This window comes from Aristolochia californica, unplaced genomic scaffold, assembly GCF_029961685.1.
Source record: "Aristolochia californica isolate CCGP_79_NKW_82.1479 unplaced genomic scaffold, dmAriCali1.0.hap1 SCAF_15, whole genome shotgun sequence".
In the NCBI taxonomy this organism is placed as follows: Eukaryota; Viridiplantae; Streptophyta; class Magnoliopsida; order Piperales; family Aristolochiaceae; genus Aristolochia; species Aristolochia californica.
Genome location: NW_027181826.1, coordinates 1,051,211 through 1,069,629, shown reverse-complemented (window position 1 = coordinate 1,069,629; position 18,419 = coordinate 1,051,211). Strand labels below are relative to the sequence as shown.

General features: G+C 41.7%; 4 protein-coding genes across 5 annotated transcripts; 3 read left to right on the top strand and 1 right to left on the bottom strand.

Moving 5' to 3' along the window:
- The first annotated feature begins 349 nt into the window (after nucleotides 1–349).
- LOC137952389 (cyclase-associated protein 1-like) lies at nucleotides 350–6,908 on the top strand. Of its 2 annotated transcripts, XR_011112234.1 has the most exons (11): nucleotides 350–707; nucleotides 1,341–1,509; nucleotides 1,596–1,660; nucleotides 2,039–2,372; nucleotides 2,481–2,622; nucleotides 2,706–2,815; nucleotides 2,985–3,040; nucleotides 3,140–3,196; nucleotides 3,352–3,495; nucleotides 6,285–6,428; nucleotides 6,730–6,908. XR_011112234.1 is itself a non-coding variant. In XM_068799543.1 (10 exons), the coding sequence occupies exons 1-10, from the start codon at nucleotides 435–437 to the stop codon at nucleotides 6,369–6,371; spliced, it is 1,437 nt and encodes a 478-aa protein (XP_068655644.1). In that variant the 5' UTR covers nucleotides 350–434; the 3' UTR covers nucleotides 6,372–6,612. The 2 variants fall into 2 exon arrangements, 1 of the variants encoding a protein (XP_068655644.1); XM_068799543.1 differs by lacking the exon at nucleotides 6,730–6,908 and having other exon boundaries at nucleotides 6,285–6,612.
- Nucleotides 6,909–8,374: 1,466 nt separating this feature from the next.
- On the top strand, nucleotides 8,375–11,250 carry LOC137952390 (glucan endo-1,3-beta-glucosidase 7-like). Its single transcript, XM_068799544.1, has 5 exons — nucleotides 8,375–8,510; nucleotides 9,389–10,053; nucleotides 10,186–10,521; nucleotides 10,609–10,885; nucleotides 11,047–11,250. Exons 1-5 carry the CDS (start codon nucleotides 8,450–8,452, stop codon nucleotides 11,079–11,081), a joined length of 1,374 nt encoding a protein of 457 aa, XP_068655645.1. The 5' UTR covers nucleotides 8,375–8,449; the 3' UTR covers nucleotides 11,082–11,250.
- Nucleotides 11,251–11,550: 300 nt separating this feature from the next.
- Nucleotides 11,551–13,662, top strand: LOC137951321 (protein LIKE COV 1-like). Its single transcript, XM_068797902.1, has 6 exons — nucleotides 11,551–11,688; nucleotides 12,021–12,073; nucleotides 12,319–12,428; nucleotides 12,718–12,885; nucleotides 12,978–13,202; nucleotides 13,355–13,662. The coding sequence occupies exons 1-6, from the start codon at nucleotides 11,551–11,553 to the stop codon at nucleotides 13,471–13,473; spliced, it is 813 nt and encodes a 270-aa protein (XP_068654003.1). The 3' UTR covers nucleotides 13,474–13,662.
- A 1,762-nt stretch (nucleotides 13,663–15,424) lies between these two features.
- LOC137952105 (receptor-like protein kinase ANXUR2) lies at nucleotides 15,425–17,992 on the bottom strand. Its single transcript, XM_068799173.1, has one exon. The coding sequence runs from the start codon at nucleotides 17,990–17,992 to the stop codon at nucleotides 15,425–15,427; it is 2,568 nt and encodes an 855-aa protein (XP_068655274.1).
- Between the last annotated feature and the right edge of the window lie 427 nt (nucleotides 17,993–18,419).

Below are 18,419 nucleotides of genomic sequence, written 5' to 3'. Positions count from 1 at the left end.
TAAAATAATCCAATTTTTTAATAATTATCTTTTATTTTTTATATTATTTTTAATTATTTAAAAAATAGAATAAATAAAAACACCGTAACTAATTTTCCTATTATTTTCTATTACAACACAAATGTAAAAAAACCAGTTAAATAATTTTTTTATTCAGAAATTTTATTTTTCCGTCATTTTGTTTTCCATGAGCACCGAAAGGAGAAAACTGGTCGGTGTTAACACTGCGTCTCGCGCTTTCATTTTTCCTGCAATTCAGGATCTTAATATTAATTATTTAAATAAAAAAATTCTTAATCTTAATTAACCTTAAAAAATGGAAAACAAGGAAGCCATCTCAAATCCGAAACAAAGATCTTTGCACAATTTTAACGAGAAATACAGACAACAAATTTCTGTCCTATTCTCGTCGTAGTAGAGGTGCTGCGGTGGTGATGGAAGAGAAACTGGTCGCGAGGTTGGAGGCTGCGATCTCTCGCCTCGAAGCGCGTTCGGGCGCGCTCTCGACGCGAAATCTACCAGGAGACGCTTCAGATGCTCCGAAGGATGCGTCAATTGCCGCCTATGAGGATTTCATGGAGAAATCTGTTGGAAGGCTTTCCGCTGCTGCTCAGAAGATTGGCGGGAAAGTGCTCGAAGTGACGGATGTCTTGAAAGAGGCCTTTTCCGTGCAGAAGGACCTTCTTATCAAAATGAAGCAGACTCAGGTTTTTTTTTTGTATTAGTTTTTTTTCTGACTATGTACATATCTTCCACCACTTAGTGCTTTGTCTGAAGATTATTTGATACTAGGGAGGCTGTTCTAATGGCTCTTATTTCTAATGTTATTCGCGTTTGGATCTTTTGGAATGGATGCTGGACGGCCTGGATCCGATGAATGTTGTTCAATCTGGATCATATTGTGAATGTGTAGTTGTAGCGTTTTTCTTCCGCCAGTGAGCTATGCAATTTTGCTTCTGAACATATTGTAAATAAATTTCCATGCATTTCATATTACTATACGTTGCTGTCCAAAATCGATGTCATCTGTCTATCAGAGTTTGGTAAAAATGCTTTTTGAATTCTTCGGGTCGTCTGTAGAGATAGCGATCTCCCTCTGAATGCACCGTGTCTCCATTTAACGTGTGCAAATTGTAGATTTTTCTTTTATAAATTATGCAGAAGGATACAAAAGAAAGGCATTCACATAGATCTGCAGTTACGTTGCTAAATTGAAGCCATCTGTTGTCGGTCATATTTTTCCTCTGAAGCGATTCGAACTTTTAGTCGTTTTACAGTTGAACTTCTGAAGTGCACCATTTGTTTTCTCGTAATTTGATCTAATGTTGTCTTGAACACAGAAACCCGATATGACAAGCTTAGCAGAATTCCTGAAGCCACTTAATGAAGTGATTGCAAAAGCCAACGCCTACACGGAAGGGAGGAGGACTGAATTCTTTAACCATTTCAAGGCTGTTGCTGACGGTCTCACAGCTTTAGCTTGGCTTGCCTACTTGGGAAAAGATTGTGGTAAGCAAAATCACTAATCTGATTTCCTGTAGAGACATTGTTGACAACTTATTCTAGTCCTTTCACTTGTGTCCATTATCTTTCAGGAATGAGTCTTCCTATTGCTCACGTGGAAGAAAGTTGGCAAATGGCTGAATTCTATAACAACAAGGTAGGAACAGTGTCTTCTCTGTTATTCAGATGCCTATCTTTTTATCATCATTAGAGCAATTTTTGTTTAGAAAGAAAGAATAGAGGGATCGAAGGAAAAAAATATGACAGAGAAAACCAATAGAACTTTCACTTTAAAAATATGTCTATGCTCTACATGTCACTTGTGATTGCATCTTGTATGTCTGATGGTAAAATACAGCTCTACTCTTTGTTTTCTTGTGATTCTGTTGTATTTATCTATTTATATATGGGTGGACCGATGAGATTGTAAGACACGTCTTTTCTGCTTGTCTACGTATGACATGCATGCTCTACTGTTACTCTGATCCATTGAATAAGCATACAGGTCATTGTGTGTAATGACTCTGAAATTTAGATTCTGGTGGAGTACAAAACCAAGGACCCTAATCATATAGAGTGGGCAAAAGCTTTGAAGGAGGTCTACCTACCTGGCTTGAGAGATTATATAAAGAGTTTCTATCCCCTCGGTCCCGTATGGAATGCCACTGGTGTAACAGCACCCTTACCATCTGCCCCATCAAAAGCTGCTCCATCTACTGCTCCTCCTGCCCGTGCCCCTTCTTCAGCCCCAGCCCCTTCCCCTCCTCCTTCCACTTCTCTTCTCACCAGTGATTCTTCATCATCCCGCCCAAAGGAAGGAGTGGCTGCTGTCTTCCAAGAAATCAGTTCTGGAAAATCTGTTACTTCAGGTAATTTCAGCAACTATTGATTCTCATTTGGATGCAAATTTTTTATATTAGCTTCACTTTTATTGTCGTTTGCTTTGAATGGTTGTAACTCAAAACCTTTTTTGGCAGGTTTAAGGAAGGTAACCAATGATATGAAAACTAAAAATCGTGCTGACAGGAGTGGTGTGGTCAGTGAAAAAGAACAGAAAACTAGTTCACCTTCCTTTTCAAAAGCAGGCCCACCAAAGTTAGAGCTTCAGATGGGCCGCAAGTGAGTATGAACTCTATGCATGCTTTGCATTTTCATTGTAATGCATGGCATGTGGTTTCTTAATTTTTTTCATACCTTGACAGATGGGTTGTTGAGAATCAGATTGGAAGGAAGAACTTGGTTATTGATGATTGCGACTCAAGACAGTCTGTATATGTTTTTGCATGCAAGGATTCTGTTTTACAGATCAATGGTAACTTTCTCTTAGGTGCAGAACCAAGTGAATATCCTGCTTTTATGTGTGCTTGCACATTATTCTGATTGGAAATATGTGTATCACATACTTTAATAATCTAGGTAATATCTCTCAACTTTTCAAGATGGAAGAGATACAGTAATTTGTGCTTCTATTTAATTTGCAGGAAAAGTGAACAACATTACAATTGATAAATGCACCAAGATGGGCATTGTATTTACGGTCAGTACACAAGCAAGGGCCATGTTCTGCTTATTATATTGACCAAGTTGCCTCTAGCTGAATTTACATGACTGTAGTTCATAATTTTTTGATGAACAGGATGTCGTGGCAGCTTGTGAAATTGTCAACTGCAATGCAGTTGAGGTTCAATGCCGGGTAAGTTGCCGAGGCAATAGGATAGATTCACCTCAGCACGTGCTTGAAGAGATTGAGACATCCCTGTACACCTAATAGGGGCAGTTTTCCATGGAAAGTTGTTTGTCTTTCTTTTCTGGGACTAGAGAAAATTTATATTTTGTTAAATTTTGCAGGGTTCAGCGCCTACAATTTCAATAGATAATACTGGTGGATGTCAACTGTATCTTAGCAATGGTTCTTTGGAGGCTTCCATAGCCACGGCTAAATCAAGTGAAGTCAATGTCTTAGTACCTGCTGCAGGGCCTGATGGTGACTGGGTATGAATTCCTTTCGTACCTTTCTTCAAATTGTCAAATGATATTTGCCCCTAAAAAATTGCATTCACCCTATACGCTCTTTCATAAAAAAAAGAAAAAATTTGCATTCACCTCACTAACAAATTGCCAAATGATAGTCACTCCTAGGAATAACATACTTTGTCTTAATCTCCCTGAATATGAAATTTTGTTATACTTGCTCGTTGCCCTCTTTTGTTGTTAAAACAGGATGCTAGAAGCCTTGGTAAAAAAAGGACAAAAGAATCCTTAAGCTTTAATTTTTTGAAAAAGGAGGGGGTTCACCTCTTCCCTCTTTCTCCTCTATTGCCAAAGAGACAGGAGAGGGGGACACTACTTTCTGTCCCTCTTCTGGCTCCTCCCTTCTGCAAACGGTGAAGGGAGAGAGAAACTGTTGGTCCTCTATCCCCCCACCCCTTCTTCAAACTCCCGTTTTTATCTTTTGATATAAAAAATTTTCTTTGATTATTATAGGGATATTGGGAATTTTATTAAATTATTTACAAATTTGATTAATATGTTGAATGCCTAAAGTTTGTGACCGTTTTATTTTCCTTCATACTTAAAATTCACGGATCTACAGTAAGGAAACAAAATTGGCTTCTCATTTTAGTTTACTGTGAGCGATAGCAAAAAACAGCATAACTCGGAATAACTGTAATAAGAAAGGCTATCTCTAAGAAGGCAAAGTTAAGTATACTGTTGATTTTTAGGGACAAAACATAAACACAAGAGATCTCAAGGGAAGAAGAGAGGAGAGAAGAAACCAAAGAAGAGAAAGAAAAGGAAAAGAGAGAGAGTTGTATGGACGAATTTGAGTCAAGAGGAAGAGGCTTGAATGCTCTACCCCATGCCTTGAGGCTATATTTATAGTTGTGTGAAGGTGTTTACAATGATTACAATGCCCTTAGGGCTATATGCTTCAAAAGGAAAAAGACATAAGAAGGTATACACCAACTTGTATAATTATATGCCATCTTTATGAAAGTTTTCTTTATTTACTAGTCATGTCACCCTTACACACGTGTGTCTCTTAACATATACAATAGCCATAAAGCTATTGTAATTTATTACAAAAGGTTCAAGCTTCATAAATGTGTACGTAGTTGTCATGTCTCTATGTGGGCCCCCATTTCACTCAGTGAATAGCTGATGTCATCAATGCCCTTTTAAAGCCAAATTTCTGCACAATGTGTTACAACTGGTTGAGATATGGAGAAAGAACAATATAACACTGTCTTAGAAAAGAATAAAAATATGATACTAGTCCCCAAGTAAGGTCACATCTGGCTTGTTTTGTGGTACACGGTAGTGAACTGTGATGAAACAGTCCCAACTCAACTTGTTTCCTCCAACCTCCCATCTCCACCCCAAAAATCAGGCTGGTTAATGCTGAAGTTTGACAGGAGTCCTAAGGTAATCCCTGGCCAGCAGCATTATAGGAGTTATAAGGGCCACTGTTGCTCAAAGTAATGTTTGGTTGCTCGGGTTCTGCTGGCATTCTGATTAACTTGTGGAAGAAGCTAAAGGCATCCTCACTGGGATCAAGGTATTTTCCCAGAATTTCACAGATCTAGTATTCATAGAAAGAGATTCAGCTCTCATCATCCTTTGGCTGTCAAAGCAAAGCCTATTTGGAGGCTGAAGCATACATATGATAAAATTCAAGACTTAAGCACTGAGCAGTCTTTTCCATGTCCTCTGGCTGCACATTCCCATTCTGCAAATTGTCATTCAGATGATTTAGCTAAATCTAGGGTTTCCTGTTTCATAATCATGGTCGGGGAATCTCTCCCTCTCCATATTCCCAGCTGAGGTTAGCCTCCTTTTTGTGTTTTAATTATTTATTTCCCCCCCCCCAAAAAAAAGTATCTATTATCTTGTGTTGTATCTTATTTGAACAAACAGGCATGGCTTGATTTTCTTACTTGTCTAAGGTAACAGTTGCCAAACCTTTAGGGATTTGTATATTGGCATGTATTGTGAGGGCATCGTATATTATAGCATCGAAGTCAAGCTATATATTAGTGCATTTGGACTACATATAAAGTACGTTTTTTCAGTGATAGTTTTTCATTGCTATATAGAAATTGGAAAATAGTTGGTCTTTTACTTGTTGAGACTGATTTGTTGCTTTCTCTTACAAAAACAAAAAAATGTGTATTTTGTTGTTTATTGATATATTAACACAGCTTTTAGTTTAAAATCCAAAGATGTAAATTTTTGTTTATGACCCTGAAATACTGATCACTCTCTAGTGCCACGTGGAACAGTTCATTGAAGCTTGTGAGAAAGTCCATCTTCTAAGATACTGTCTTTGTTTCTTTTATTCTTGTGGAGGTGGAGTTGTATCGATTGTTCATGATCTCCCACTAATCTCTTCTACTGAGCAATGTGCATGTTGGATTTCAAATGTGTCATATTGATGGGGCAAGTCTTAGGGCACCTAGATCTCTCCTTGAAATTAGGTTTATAGAGACTTTGGCAATTGTCTAATTTCTAGTCCAGGCTAGCAGACATAACTGCACATGAATACATAGTAAGTTCGTTATAGAGAATCTGAAGAACCTGGGGAATCTGTCTATGGTCAGTGGTTGAATGACGTATATGACCAAATTACTGCAAGAACTAATGTTCCTAAAGTTGCACAGATCATTGTTGAACGTATATAATGCAAAAGGCCAACTTAAACAACAAATTGCCTTTGCTGTTATGCAAGGGCTCCGTGCAAGCCAAACCTTTTACTTACCTCAAATTGTGAAAAAATGCAGGCTGAGCATGCTTTGCCGCAGCAGTACATTCATTCATTTAAGGACGGACACTTTGTGACATCCTCAGTCTCTCACTCTGGTGGCTAATTATGGAACCACACAAAATCATTGAAACTGGCTCGTGTTTGTGTTTATGTATACAAGGTATGTCTTTGTTGTTCATTCAAGATCTTCAAGTGTTTGTAACTTGGCTTGAAATTTGTTCTTATATTTACTGAAATTCAGTGTGGTTGAGCGGCTGTAAAACATTCTGTTGTGCTTTAGGGAGAGCTCTGTTTGCTGTATTTGTTCCCCTCTTTTTTGTGTTGAAGGAAAAGTTCGAGACTTAGTTGTTCAGTTGTTCCCCATTTGTCGGCGTTGAAGGAAACATGTTCAAGACTTAGTTTTGTTCTCCTCTACCTCTGGTTGGTTATCTTTTCACCTTGAGCATGTTGTGGCATTCTAGGTGATATGAAGGTAACTTCTCCTAAAATCACGATGATTTACTCCACCACATACCAAGGCACCCGAATTGTTACTTTTCCGCGGCAACCTCAACGATCACTCGCAATGGTAATGCACTAAATTGGTTTTAAATACAGCTTGTCTCGAAAGAAAAGAGTATTTGGTGCCAGTGAGTCGTACATTTGAATTTTCTAACGAACCTCTGATCACGTCATTGCCTTCTTTTTAGCTGGACTTGTAGTTCTACCTAGACAACTGGATTGTCATTTTTCCAGGGATCGGGCCCATTGAAGACAGCCCCTATCCTTAGTAGTCGTCTGCAAATCCAACTCGGATTGACGAAGACAACGGCCGACCTATTTTAAAAGGCCAGGACCTTGGCACTTCTGTGGAAGAGACCGAAGTGTGGAATTATATGCGGACCTCTGCGTCTTTAAAGTCATACACACGTCAATGCCATACCAATACATTATAAATGTTCCCTCTAACGTAGTGCAAGGCTAGAATATGTGCGAACTCAAGTGACAAGTTTCTGCAAGGGAGAGGATAAAGTGACCACGGCATGGATTGGCGACTTTTTTGTTTCCCCCACTCAACTTTCAGGGAGCAGCTACAACAGAAAGTAGAAAAGACTGAAGCTTCTCGTTCAGAACATGAACTTCCCTTTCGAGTTTTCTTGTCTATCAATCAAGCCTTGTTAAAGATACCACCCTTTCCCATCTTTGCTTTAATAATTCACTTCTAATTAGGTATCCACTAATTTAAAGTCTTCTTGTTCACACTAATAGCTGAGATGCGTTGGTGAAGTGCACTCCGGCCATAGGAAAACAACTTTTAACCTTTTATTGCGCTGTGTAACACAGAAAAGTAGATCCAAAGGCAGCCATGGTGGTTTTGCATTTTCTGTTCCCTTCTAACTGATCTTATTCCCTCTTCTTTGCAGTCCCGCACAGAAAGAAAAAGACCCTTTCCAGAGTTGTTCTTCTTTTGCTTGCAAGAGGATAAATGAAGTACAGCAAGCAGAAGATAAGATTAAATTTATTATCAGGGGATGGATAACTGGACGCTGCTACTGGATAGTGATAGAGTAGGCCTTTCCTTCACCATATGAACAAAGAAAAGTAATGCAGAAAATGAAATTCGCCTTTTCAAGGGAGGAATCACTCAAAGAGGGGCTCACCCTCACAAGAAGGCGCTTAGGTGTCAGTGCACGAAGATCACACAACGTGGCTCTGATTTCCCACTGCAACATCTTCCCGTCCTATCACCGTGGCTGCTGTTTGCATTCATGGTTTCCTTCCGTCGTCCATCTCTCAATAACGTAAATTTGTGAAACCAAAAGAAATAAAAGTTTTGAGGTGGTTGAGTAGTCACCCGGAGACCGTTGCACGTCTTGCTTATTGCCCTTAAACATTAATTACGAGTCAATGATTGTTCTTAGGTCACAATAACTGTCTTTACCAAACGGACGGTTAATGACGCTTCTTCTCCAGCACGTGGCTGCCCTCTATCGGATACATCAAGTGGGCCCACCCCAAGGAACAACCAGCTCATCCAGATTTAAATATTCAGTAATTAGTCGTCCTATTCCTATCTCTATTTACAGTTTTACCTCCTCTCAGAGTGGATCTTCCTCCTGGTCTGTATAAATTCTACTGCTGCGCCGGCTGCTTTTCAATCTGTCACTGTGAATGCTCTGAAAGAAAAGCATCTGGGCAAAAATGGCGATTCTTCGCGGAGCTTTCTCCTTCGCCTTACACATCTTCTTCTTTTACTCTGCAGGTAAAGAGGATTTTTTTTTCGCTCTTTCTTCTTATTTATGGGTTTTGATTTGCTGATTTTCTGTATCTCAATTATTTTTGCTTGGAGGAGGTTGAGTTAATGTTGTCTTCTCATTTGGATTGCCATTGGTTGATTAACTTCTGCTCTTTAGGCCATTAAAATTATAGGAAAAAAACAAGTCTTTGCTGGGGAAGAGGACCACCCCGATCTGGTTTGTTGAGATGAGAACCAAATTCATCTTTTTTTGAATGACGGGTTTTTTATCTGGATTCTTTCCGATGATACTCCGAAGTTGTTTTTTTTTTTTTTTTTCAAGTTTGCTGTCGCGGTACAATCTTTGTAGTTTCTGAAAAAGGCTTTATTGTTGATCAGAATCTTGGACTGCAAACAACTACAATTGTTGAACTACAGGTTTGAGCTTGAATGTTTTTTTTACTGTTTGTTCGGCGACTGCTGTGACGCTGTCCTTCTGAGCTCCAACGGCACAGAATCTTGGGCTAAGCCATCTGATTTACTTTAAATTACTACGAGTGAGTGCTATATTAAATGAAGTTCGTCTGTTCCCAAGGTTGGTGCCGTCGGAAGACTGCTCCAGTAGTTCCCTCCTGCGATGAACCTGTCTCTGACTGAATCTATGGAGTTTTCGATTAGGCATCGATACCCTTCCTTCTTCGAGTAATTCCCTGAACATCAAAATTCTTTTTGAGTTCCGTGCTGTGGCATGCTTCAATTTGAGTTTAAGTACTGTACCAAGTATGAATTGGTTAATCAATTTAAACTTGCCGATGTCCAGAATTGATTTTTTCCCCTCTGTAACATGGCTTCTGTTCATTGGAAGGTGGGTTTGTTTATTGAGTATAACTTTACGTCCGCTGCAGGCGCCCAATCATTCATCGGAATTAATTATGGGCAAGTCGCTGACAACCTTCCGCCGCCGTCAGCGACGGCAACGCTTCTCCAGTCAACCTCCATCGGAAAAGTTCGACTCTACGGAGCCGATCCGGCCATCATCAAGGCTCTGGCCGACACAGGGATCGCCATCGTGATCGGAGCATCGAACGGCGACATCCCCGCGCTGGCCTCTGATCCGGCAGTCGCCAAGCAATGGATCTCATCCAACGTCCTTCCCTTCTACCCGGCCTCCAACATTGCCCTCATCACTGTCGGCAACGAAGTCCTCACCTCCGGCGACACGGGCCTTATCTCCCAGATTCACCCCGCCATGCTGAACCTCCAGAAGGCCCTTACAGATGCCTCCTTGGCGGGCAAGATCAAGGTGTCCACCGTCCACTCCATGGCAGTACTCAAGCAGTCGGAACCCCCTTCAAGTGGCAGCTTCGATCCCAGTTTCAGCGACGCCTTGAAGCAGATGCTCCAGTTTCTCCACGACACGGGCTCGCCGTTCACCATTAATCCGTACCCGTATTTCGCGTACCGGAGCGACACCCGCCCCGATACGCTCGCCTTCTGTCTTTTCCAACCGAACGCCGGCAGATTCGACGCAGGCACCAAGATCACCTACACCAACATGTTCGACGCCCAGGTACGGCCATTAGGCCCCCAAACACTGGATCTGGACTTTCCAATTGGTCCTTTTATTGTCTGTCTGAATATAGAAGGCCATATGTAAAGGCTATTGGGCCTCAAACTTAGAAGCCTATGGTAATGGCGACAGGTTGATGCGATCCGAAGTGCACTGAATTCAATGGGTTTCAAGGAGGTGGAGATCGTAGTTGCAGAGACGGGATGGCCTTACAATGGAGACAGCAACGAAGCTGGCGCCTCTGTGGAGAATGCCAAGGCTTACAACGGCAACCTGGTGGCTCACCTTCGGTCGTTGGTCGGAACTCCATTGATGTCGGGGAAATCAGTTGATACCTACCTCTTCGCCCTCTACGACGAGGACCTCAAGCCCGGCCCCACCTCTGAGCGATCCTTCGGACTTTTCAAGCCTGATCTCACCATGACCTACGATATTGGACTTGCCAAGAGCAGCGGAGCCGGAGGACAGGTATGAAATGATCGATCGAACAAAGCAAATCTGATACGACCCAGCTGATTGATTGAGGACTGTGCATAATTTTGTTATATGTACTAGGTGAGTCCGGCGACTCCATCGCCCTCGGGAGGGAAAGCAAGTGGGTGGTGCCTGCCCAAGTCCGGCGTGTCGGATGCGGAATTGCAGTCGAATCTGGACTATGCCTGCGGCATGGGCATCGACTGTGGACCAATCCAACCAGGCGGCGCTTGCTACACGCCCAACACTCTAGCTTCCCACGCCGCATATGCGATGAATCTTCTGTATCAGACGGCGGGTCGAAACCCATGGAACTGCGATTTCAGCCAAACAGCAACCCTCTCCTCCAGTAACCCAAGTACATCGTCTTCTCCAATCTGGGTTTCCTGTAAACTCAGAAGACTAAATCCAGCACAATCACTACGGACCTCACTTCCTCGATTAACTTGTCAATCGATTCGTTGTATTAATTCCATTTCCCTTCTCTTAAACATCTTCGTTCATTTTTGCCTATTGTAGGTTATGGTAACTGCGTCTACCCTGGAGGCAGCTAGAAGAACTCAAAGAGGGATTCAACAACCATTTGCAGAAGGGACGAAGATGATATGCTGTGAACATAATTATTTAATTTCCTGGAAAAAATAATAGACAGGAATTGTAACTCTTTCTAATTACTAGTCTTTGAACTAAGAATATTAAATAATAGAAAGAATATTTTTTTCATTTGTGCCACCGTAATAAACAAAGGAAAATTAGTATTTATAATGTTTATATTTATTTTAAAAATAAATAAATTTTATATATAAAAACGCAACGTTAACTCATTTTTTTTAAATTTCTTAAAAGGCAATTTCTAATTAAAGACTACTTAGGTTATGAAATTCCAAGAATAGTAAATATTTTTTCATATAACCTAATTCCAAATAGAGTGGACGAGTCGACTCAGTGACCGATTCGCACGACGGAGGCAATCCGTTTCTGTTAAGAGAGAGGCGAAAAGACCTGGGCTCTTGTCTCTCCTCAATGGCTGGACGAGAGAAAGAGAGAGATCGAGAGCTTCTCATTCCCGTCGGCGGATCGCATGAATATGACTCCTCCCCCGTTTCCTCTCCTCCCATTATCGCTCCTCCCGTTTCTACTGCTCATCATACTAGCAGAGAGGTAAACATACTTCTCCTTCAAATCTCCTTTCTTATGTACGTTTTTGGGTCTCCTTTTATTTCCCGTTCTGGATTGTCAAACTTCTCTGTTTTTTCCTTCTCTTCTTAACATTTCTTTCTTGAACTCTTACGTACTGTTCCCCCGATCGATATAGGCGTGGCTCTCCTTTTCCTTGTCTCTATTTTGTTTTTTGTTTTTTTTTTCAAAATTGGGAATCGTGGGAATGAATGGTGCTTAATTTTGCATTGATTGTGATTTCTTCTCGCCATCTTCACTGGTTTTCTTGCCTATTCATGCTGAAAAGACTGTTTTTTGTGGGTTGTATTTCCCAGGCAGTTTCCAAAGTGGTTCGGAGTTGGGCGACCAAGAAATTTATGTCTGGAACGTAAGTCCTTAACCTCAACTTCTGCATGTGCAACAACAACGCTATCTGTGTTCAACTTCATCTATTATTTCGAAGCATCCTTTATACAGAATTGCACGTTAGTAGTTAACCGGAAGTACTTACAGGAAAGCTCAAGGATATAAGAGAAGTTTCTACGGAGAATGAAGGAAGAAGAAGCTTAATTCGCCAGTTAGTTTCTATTTTGATATCAGCTGTTAATTGTTTGTCGTCTTCTTGCCTTGCAGTGTCATTCTGCTTCCGATTGCAATGACATTTTACATCACATGGTGGTTCTTTCATTTTGTCGATGGTTTCTTTTCCCCCATCTATGCTCATCTTGGGATCAATATCTTTGGTAAGTTCAGTTTGCTAGCCATGGAAGCAGATATTTGCAGCCCTTGATTCAGTTATCATTTGATTCATGTCTTTTTGAGAAAGATCATGATTATAGTAACATAGAATGGTTAAGCCAGGATTCTCCTTGTATTCAGATTTCCTTGATGCTTTAATAGAATGATTTTTCTGATTCATACAGTATAATTACAGCAGTAACTTAACTAGCAAGTCAGAATCATTTTTTCGAGTTTGATGTAAGGTGTCTAGTAAAGAACATATTACAAACTAGATTTGCGGAAATTTTGCAGGTCTCGGATTCATTACTTCAATCATTTTCATCTTGTTTGTGGGTGTGTTCATGTCTTCGTGGTTGGGAGCTTCTGTTCTTGGTCTGGGAGAATGGTTTATAAGAAAAATGCCACTAGTGAGCCAAATCTATTCTGCATCAAAGCAAATAAGCGCAGCAATCTCCCCTGGTAATCTCCTTCACCCTTTTCCTCAAATCAAATTCTAACAGAAAAGTTTTCTTATGCTTTTGAGGCTCCTTAATGCGCCAAGATGATCACAGATCAGAACTCCCAATCTTTCAAGGAAGTGGCTATAATCAGGCATCCACGCATTGGTGAATATGCTTTTGGCTTCATCACAAACACATTGCTCCTCAGGAGACACGTCGTTGATGAGGAGCTTTGCTGTGTCTATGTGCCCACCAACCATCTTTACGTTGGAGACGTCTTCCTGATCAACCCCAAGGATGTTATCAGGCCAAATTTATCAATCAGGGAAGGGCTTGGTAAGAATCTGAGATTTTTTCTATTATTGCTTTGATAAGTAGAGTTCTGCTACAGTCATTGTTTCTTCATGCGCTCACAGCCTTCACTTCAGTTCCCAGATGGGTGTTTGATGCTCATTTTTACTCCTGGAATTTTTTGCTCTACTGTGCAGAAATAGTTCTTTCAGGGGGCATGTCAATACCTCAAATTTTGACAACAATGGAGGTTCAGCCCATTGTGGAGCGTGCTCGACCTGCTAGGAGTCCAAGATTTTCAGGCACCAAAGACTAATTTTTTCATGTGAGAATCTAGTTCATACTTCTAATTAACAGTGCTGGCTGCAGTGAAACTGTTTCTGCCATTGTCCACAAGTAACCAGGATTTGATGTGGTTAAGGAGAAAAGACAATGTAGATAAATCTCTGACTGTAAGAGCTAGCAGTGATTATTTCAGCTCAAATGTGCTTGGGAGTTTTCCTTTTGCCTTAATCATCTTTGAACTGTTAGCTACAGTTAAAATGAATGCCCAATTCTCTTGTAGAACACCGAAATAATTACACTTAAAATTAGGTTTCTCTTACATTATAAGAAATTTGACTTCTGTAAATGAAAATTTTTCGCTAGTAGAAATTTTATTTTCGGCAAAAAATTTAGTGTGTTTGCAATGCTACAATTTCTACCAGGCTTTGCTAGAGAAATCCAATTTTTTGTGGCCAAGTGAAATTTCGGTTTTGCTAATGAAAACAGGGTTTTTGTTGGTGGAAGATTAATAGAAAAATTACTTGGCAGACCCAAAACAATCCACATAACATACAATTTCTGCATTAATTCTAGCAAAGTTGCAAATAGGAGTAAACTAGATAAGAGTTGTCAGTAGGAAAATATAAGAATATTTTTAGTTTTGACCAAAATTTTTAGGGTTGGAGCCTAATTTTAATGGATATGAAGATGTCTACCATAATTCTTTTTTATCTTGAATTCAATTTCATTCTATATGATTAGCCATTTAGGGGGGTTATTGCTTAATAATTAGGGGTGGGCATCAGGTTGGGTTTCACATGAAATTGACAGGACCTAGAAACCCTGAGTGTCGGGTTTCACTACATAGGTAGGGGATGAAGCAGGAAAAAAACGCATTGGGTTTCAGGTCAAGATGGGTTTCTTGAAACCCGATTGAAGGGACGAGACAGGAATGAGTTTGGTTTAAGCCAGGTTTACGGGGACAAGCTGAGGATTGATCGGGTTTAAGTCGGGCTTACAATGATGAGGCAGGGATGGTGATCGAGTTGGGGTCGGGTTTGAGGTTTCGAATTATTTTGGGTTTAGGTTTGGATTTTGGTATACCCAACACTGACCTAATCAGTGTCCATCCCTATCAACAACTTATTAACTTTTCTTAACATTTCTCAATATGAAATTTTTCCCAATGGTGTCCACAACATGGATAACATGATAAACATAGATTTGGCTTCGACTCATATGTACTTCCTACTCTGATACCATTTTTCATCCTTATAACTTATTAACTTTTTTTTTTAATATTTTTTCTTTTGTATAGAATTTAAGGGTTCCTCTTTCACTTCACCATCTATTAGGCTCAAGGTTTACTTCTATCCTCTGCAGCCATCCCTTAAATGCTACCGTAACTTAAATTGGATATATATCATCTTAAAATGATTAAATACATAATTTTTCTCATCTCAGACCATGTATCGATACAAGAGCTACTTTGGTGCAAATTTAAGTTAAAATCCGTTCAGAAAGTTAAACTCATTAGTCTCTATTTCTTAAAGTCGATAGTGTGTCACATCGAAAATAAAAAAAAATTAACCCTTTTAAAAAAATTAAAAAAACTCTATTTCTTGAATTTTCTCGACCCTCCTTCTAGAGGGTCGATAGAGTGTCACACTGGAAATATTTGGCTAAGTTGGTAAGTTAACTTACCTTTGGCTTGGTTGAAAGTCGGGTATTTTGACAAATAAATTTGGAAGTTTAGTATTTAATTAATTATAATTTTTTTAAGTCGGGTATTTTGACAAATAAATTTGGAAGTTTAGTATTTAATTAATTAATTTTTTTTAAACCGTTACTATGAGAAAAGACGGAAGATACACACAAATGGAGGGGCAATGGAATTCCTCTCCAGATTACAAAAATCAACACGATCGCCTTTATTTTTTTCCCCAGTTCCATCCCCATCACCGACCGCTGTAGTCGGAAGAAAACCAGATTCCTCCGGCATTTCACCGCCCCTTCGGGCTGATTAGCTGCGAGAAAACTGCACTCGTGTTTACGTCTGAGTCTTCGCTCAGGATGCTCAGTTTATCGCTGTGACCGCCCAAGCTGTCCCCATCGGTCCTCGATACGGAGCCCCCCATGCTCTCAGCGTCCGCGTCCATGGGTTTCCTGCTTCCTTCAGAATTCTCCTGCAACTGGAGCGCGAACTCCAGGTTCCACAAGACATCTCCCATGGCGGGTCTGTCGATTCCGTGATCGGACAAACACTTCTCGGCTGTATCGGCGAACTTCTTCAAGCATTCGGGATTGATCTTGCCCTTCAGCAGTGGGTCGATTAAGTCCTCCAGAGTTCCCTTCTTTGAGCAATGGAGAGCCCAATCGGCGAGACTGACTTGTTCCTTGGGAAGGCTCGGGTTCAGTGCCGGTCTCGCCAGCAGAACTTCGAAGAGAACCACGCCGAAGGAGTAGACGTCCGATTTGTCTGTCAATTGCTGTCTTCGGAAATATTCAGGATCCAAGTAACCGAAACTTCCCTTCACCACTGTGCTCACATGAGTCTGATCCAGACTGGGACCTGTTTTCGACAGACCGAAATCGGAAACCTTTGCTACCCACTTCTCGTCCACCAGAATATTGGTAGTCTTCACGTCTCTGTGGATAATCGGGTACTTCGCCCCGGTGTGGAGGTAGTGAAGTCCTCTTGCTGCTCCGATACAGATTTCTAATCTCTGCTTCCATGAGAGAGAGGGCTTGTTGCTCTTGTACAGGTGTTCTCTCAGGGTTCCATGAGCCATGTAATCGTAAACCAAGATCATCTCGTTGTTCTCTTCGCAGTAACCGATCAATGAGACCAAGTGCCTGTGGCGGAGCTTCGAAAGCATCTCGATTTCGGTTTGGAACTCGTGGACGCCTTGTTCAGATTGTGGGTTTGATCTTTTGACGGCCACTTTAGTCCCTCCATCAATGACTCCTTTGTAAACCTTTCCGAATCCTCCGACGCCGATCACAAGCGATTCGTCAAAGTTCTTGGTGCCGTGTTTGATCTCCGAAAAGGAGAAGTGCCTGCAGAGGCTTGCTGCCAAGGAAGAAAGGTGACTGCTGGCACAGCTCTTGCCGGAGATGGTGGACTTGCTGGCAGTCGTCTGAGACCCGCCGTAGAGAGGTAACCACCCAGACTGACCCTCCCCGTCTGCAACTCTATTCTTTCTCTGATAAGCGACGACGCAGATGGCAAAGACTAAACCAAACGCGGCAGCTCCTCCCGCCGCACCTCCAATCACACTGACGCGATGATTATTTGACCTGGGTTCTTTACCGGCCACATCCATGGATTGTGCCTTAAGTAGCATCGGAGAGGGCTCCGGGTTTGGCCCCGCCAAGCTCCCCATGGTGTCGTTGATCTTGAATATCTCCAGCCCATTGAGAATGGAGTCGTAAAATTCAGGTTTCATGCCCGCGTTCGGATGCATGGCAACAAAAAGCTGATCATCCCCCGACAAGTCCTGAACGTAAACAGCGTAGTCCTTGTGCGTTGGCTCGCCTTTCGCGTCCGTCCATGCGATCACATCGGCAGCCTCAGTTGCTGTCTGATTGTTCAGGAAAATGTCGAACACCCTCTGGTTAATCTTGTCAAGCTGGATCTCGCAGAAATGGAACCTCACCACGTAGGTGTAGTTCGCATCAACAGCGAAGACCCACGTAAGGTTGAAGTTCTTGTTTACATTCGGATCAGGCCCCATCGATCTGGCCGAACTATAAACATCAACGGGAGCAATATATTCGGGCTTCGGTTTCTTGACCCTGACATTGTTGTCGGCCGAGAAGGTGACGCCGAAACCGGCGCCAAAGATGTAAGGCGAGTCGTCGTACCATGCACGAAAAAGCCCAGAGTCGTTAGCTGCGCCAATGAATTGCCCACCCACGTTCAATCTGAACATGGTCTGCAACGTGGAGGTTCCGACGTCGACTGTTTGATCGGAAAACCCAGCCAACGTGGGCGGAGAATCGAAAAGATCTGGCGTGGAAATGACCTCGACGCCGTTGATGAAAGCGTAGGAATTGTTATACTTGTCGGAAGGAACGAAGGTGAGGTTGAGATTGGAGGAAGGGCTTAAAGAGTATTCCTTGATAATGTAGGCCTGCGTGAGGGCTTGTGCAGTGATGGCCGCACTGAAATTGCTCACAAGAGTATACCCATTGGCCACAACCGAGAAAAAGGAGTCGAAGGCATTGAGGCCGCTGTAGGAGGAGGGATAAAAGTGGAGTCTTACCCAAACTCTTTGTCTTTCTGGAATCCGAAACTGGTAGGAAGAAACTTGGTGGAAGATCCTCGCGGACATGTAAGGGACTTCGGAAGGCAGAGAGGGGTCTTGGTATTGGGCTCTGGCCAGGAGAACGTCGCCTGAGGAAGAAGCAAGATAGTTGGTATTTGTATCTGCTTTCCATTCTCTCCCGTCTGCGTCAGTACCATCTGAGGTTGAGCCACAGTTGAGGAGAATTGAGACCTTCGCCTTTGTTGAATCAATTGAGAGGATTACGGCTAGAGAAAATAGGAGCATGATATTGGTTTTCATGGCTGTGGGGAGAAAGTCTGTCGAGGAATCTTAAACTTCTTTGGTTTGGATTGGCGCGTACAGGAAAAGAGACAGGAAACCGGAGGTGGGGATTGAGGGGGAGAAAGAGAGGGAGAGAAACCGGTTTTCCTGTACGCCCAAATAACAGGGAACTGGAGTTCTAACCTTTCTGCTACTCTGAATAGAAATCAATCAAGTCATCCTTCTGCTTATGGAGATGTACTCATTTTGGAACAGCAGAGAGATACACACCCTAAGCAGGGGAGAGGAAAATGGGCTTCTTTTCTCTTCTCTTTCTTTGTTGCTTTCTGCGAATAGAGGTGGTAAAAAAAGACGGTTAAGAGTCCAGAGACTCAGAGAGAAAACCGAAATTTCATTCATTGATTGGTCAGAAACGCGTAGAATTCAGAGGGAGCAACCACAGAGC

Bases quoted from the DNA above. Each gene is read 5' to 3' on its own strand.
- LOC137952390 (XM_068799544.1), top strand. From the start codon at position 8,450: ATGGCGATTCTTCGCGGAGCTTTCTCCTTCGCCTTACACATCTTCTTC. The intron at 8,511-9,388 runs GTAAAGAGGATT...CGTCCGCTGCAG, and splicing joins CTTCTTCTTTTACTCTGCAG to GCGCCCAATCATTCATCGGA. The intron at 10,522-10,608 runs GTATGAAATGAT...TATATGTACTAG, and splicing joins GCAGCGGAGCCGGAGGACAG to GTGAGTCCGGCGACTCCATC.
- LOC137952389 (XM_068799543.1), top strand. From the start codon at position 435: ATGGAAGAGAAACTGGTCGCGAGGTTGGAGGCTGCGATCTCTCGCCTC. The intron at 2,373-2,480 runs GTAATTTCAGCA...CTTTTTTGGCAG, and splicing joins TGGAAAATCTGTTACTTCAG to GTTTAAGGAAGGTAACCAAT. The intron at 3,197-3,351 runs GTAAGTTGCCGA...TAAATTTTGCAG, and splicing joins CAGTTGAGGTTCAATGCCGG to GGTTCAGCGCCTACAATTTC.
- LOC137951321 (XM_068797902.1), top strand. From the start codon at position 11,551: ATGGCTGGACGAGAGAAAGAGAGAGATCGAGAGCTTCTCATTCCCGTC. The intron at 12,886-12,977 runs GTAATCTCCTTC...AGATGATCACAG, and splicing joins AAGCGCAGCAATCTCCCCTG to ATCAGAACTCCCAATCTTTC. The intron at 13,203-13,354 runs GTAAGAATCTGA...TCTACTGTGCAG, and splicing joins ATCAATCAGGGAAGGGCTTG to AAATAGTTCTTTCAGGGGGC.
- LOC137952105 (XM_068799173.1), bottom strand. From the start codon at position 17,992: ATGAAAACCAATATCATGCTCCTATTTTCTCTAGCCGTAATCCTCTCA.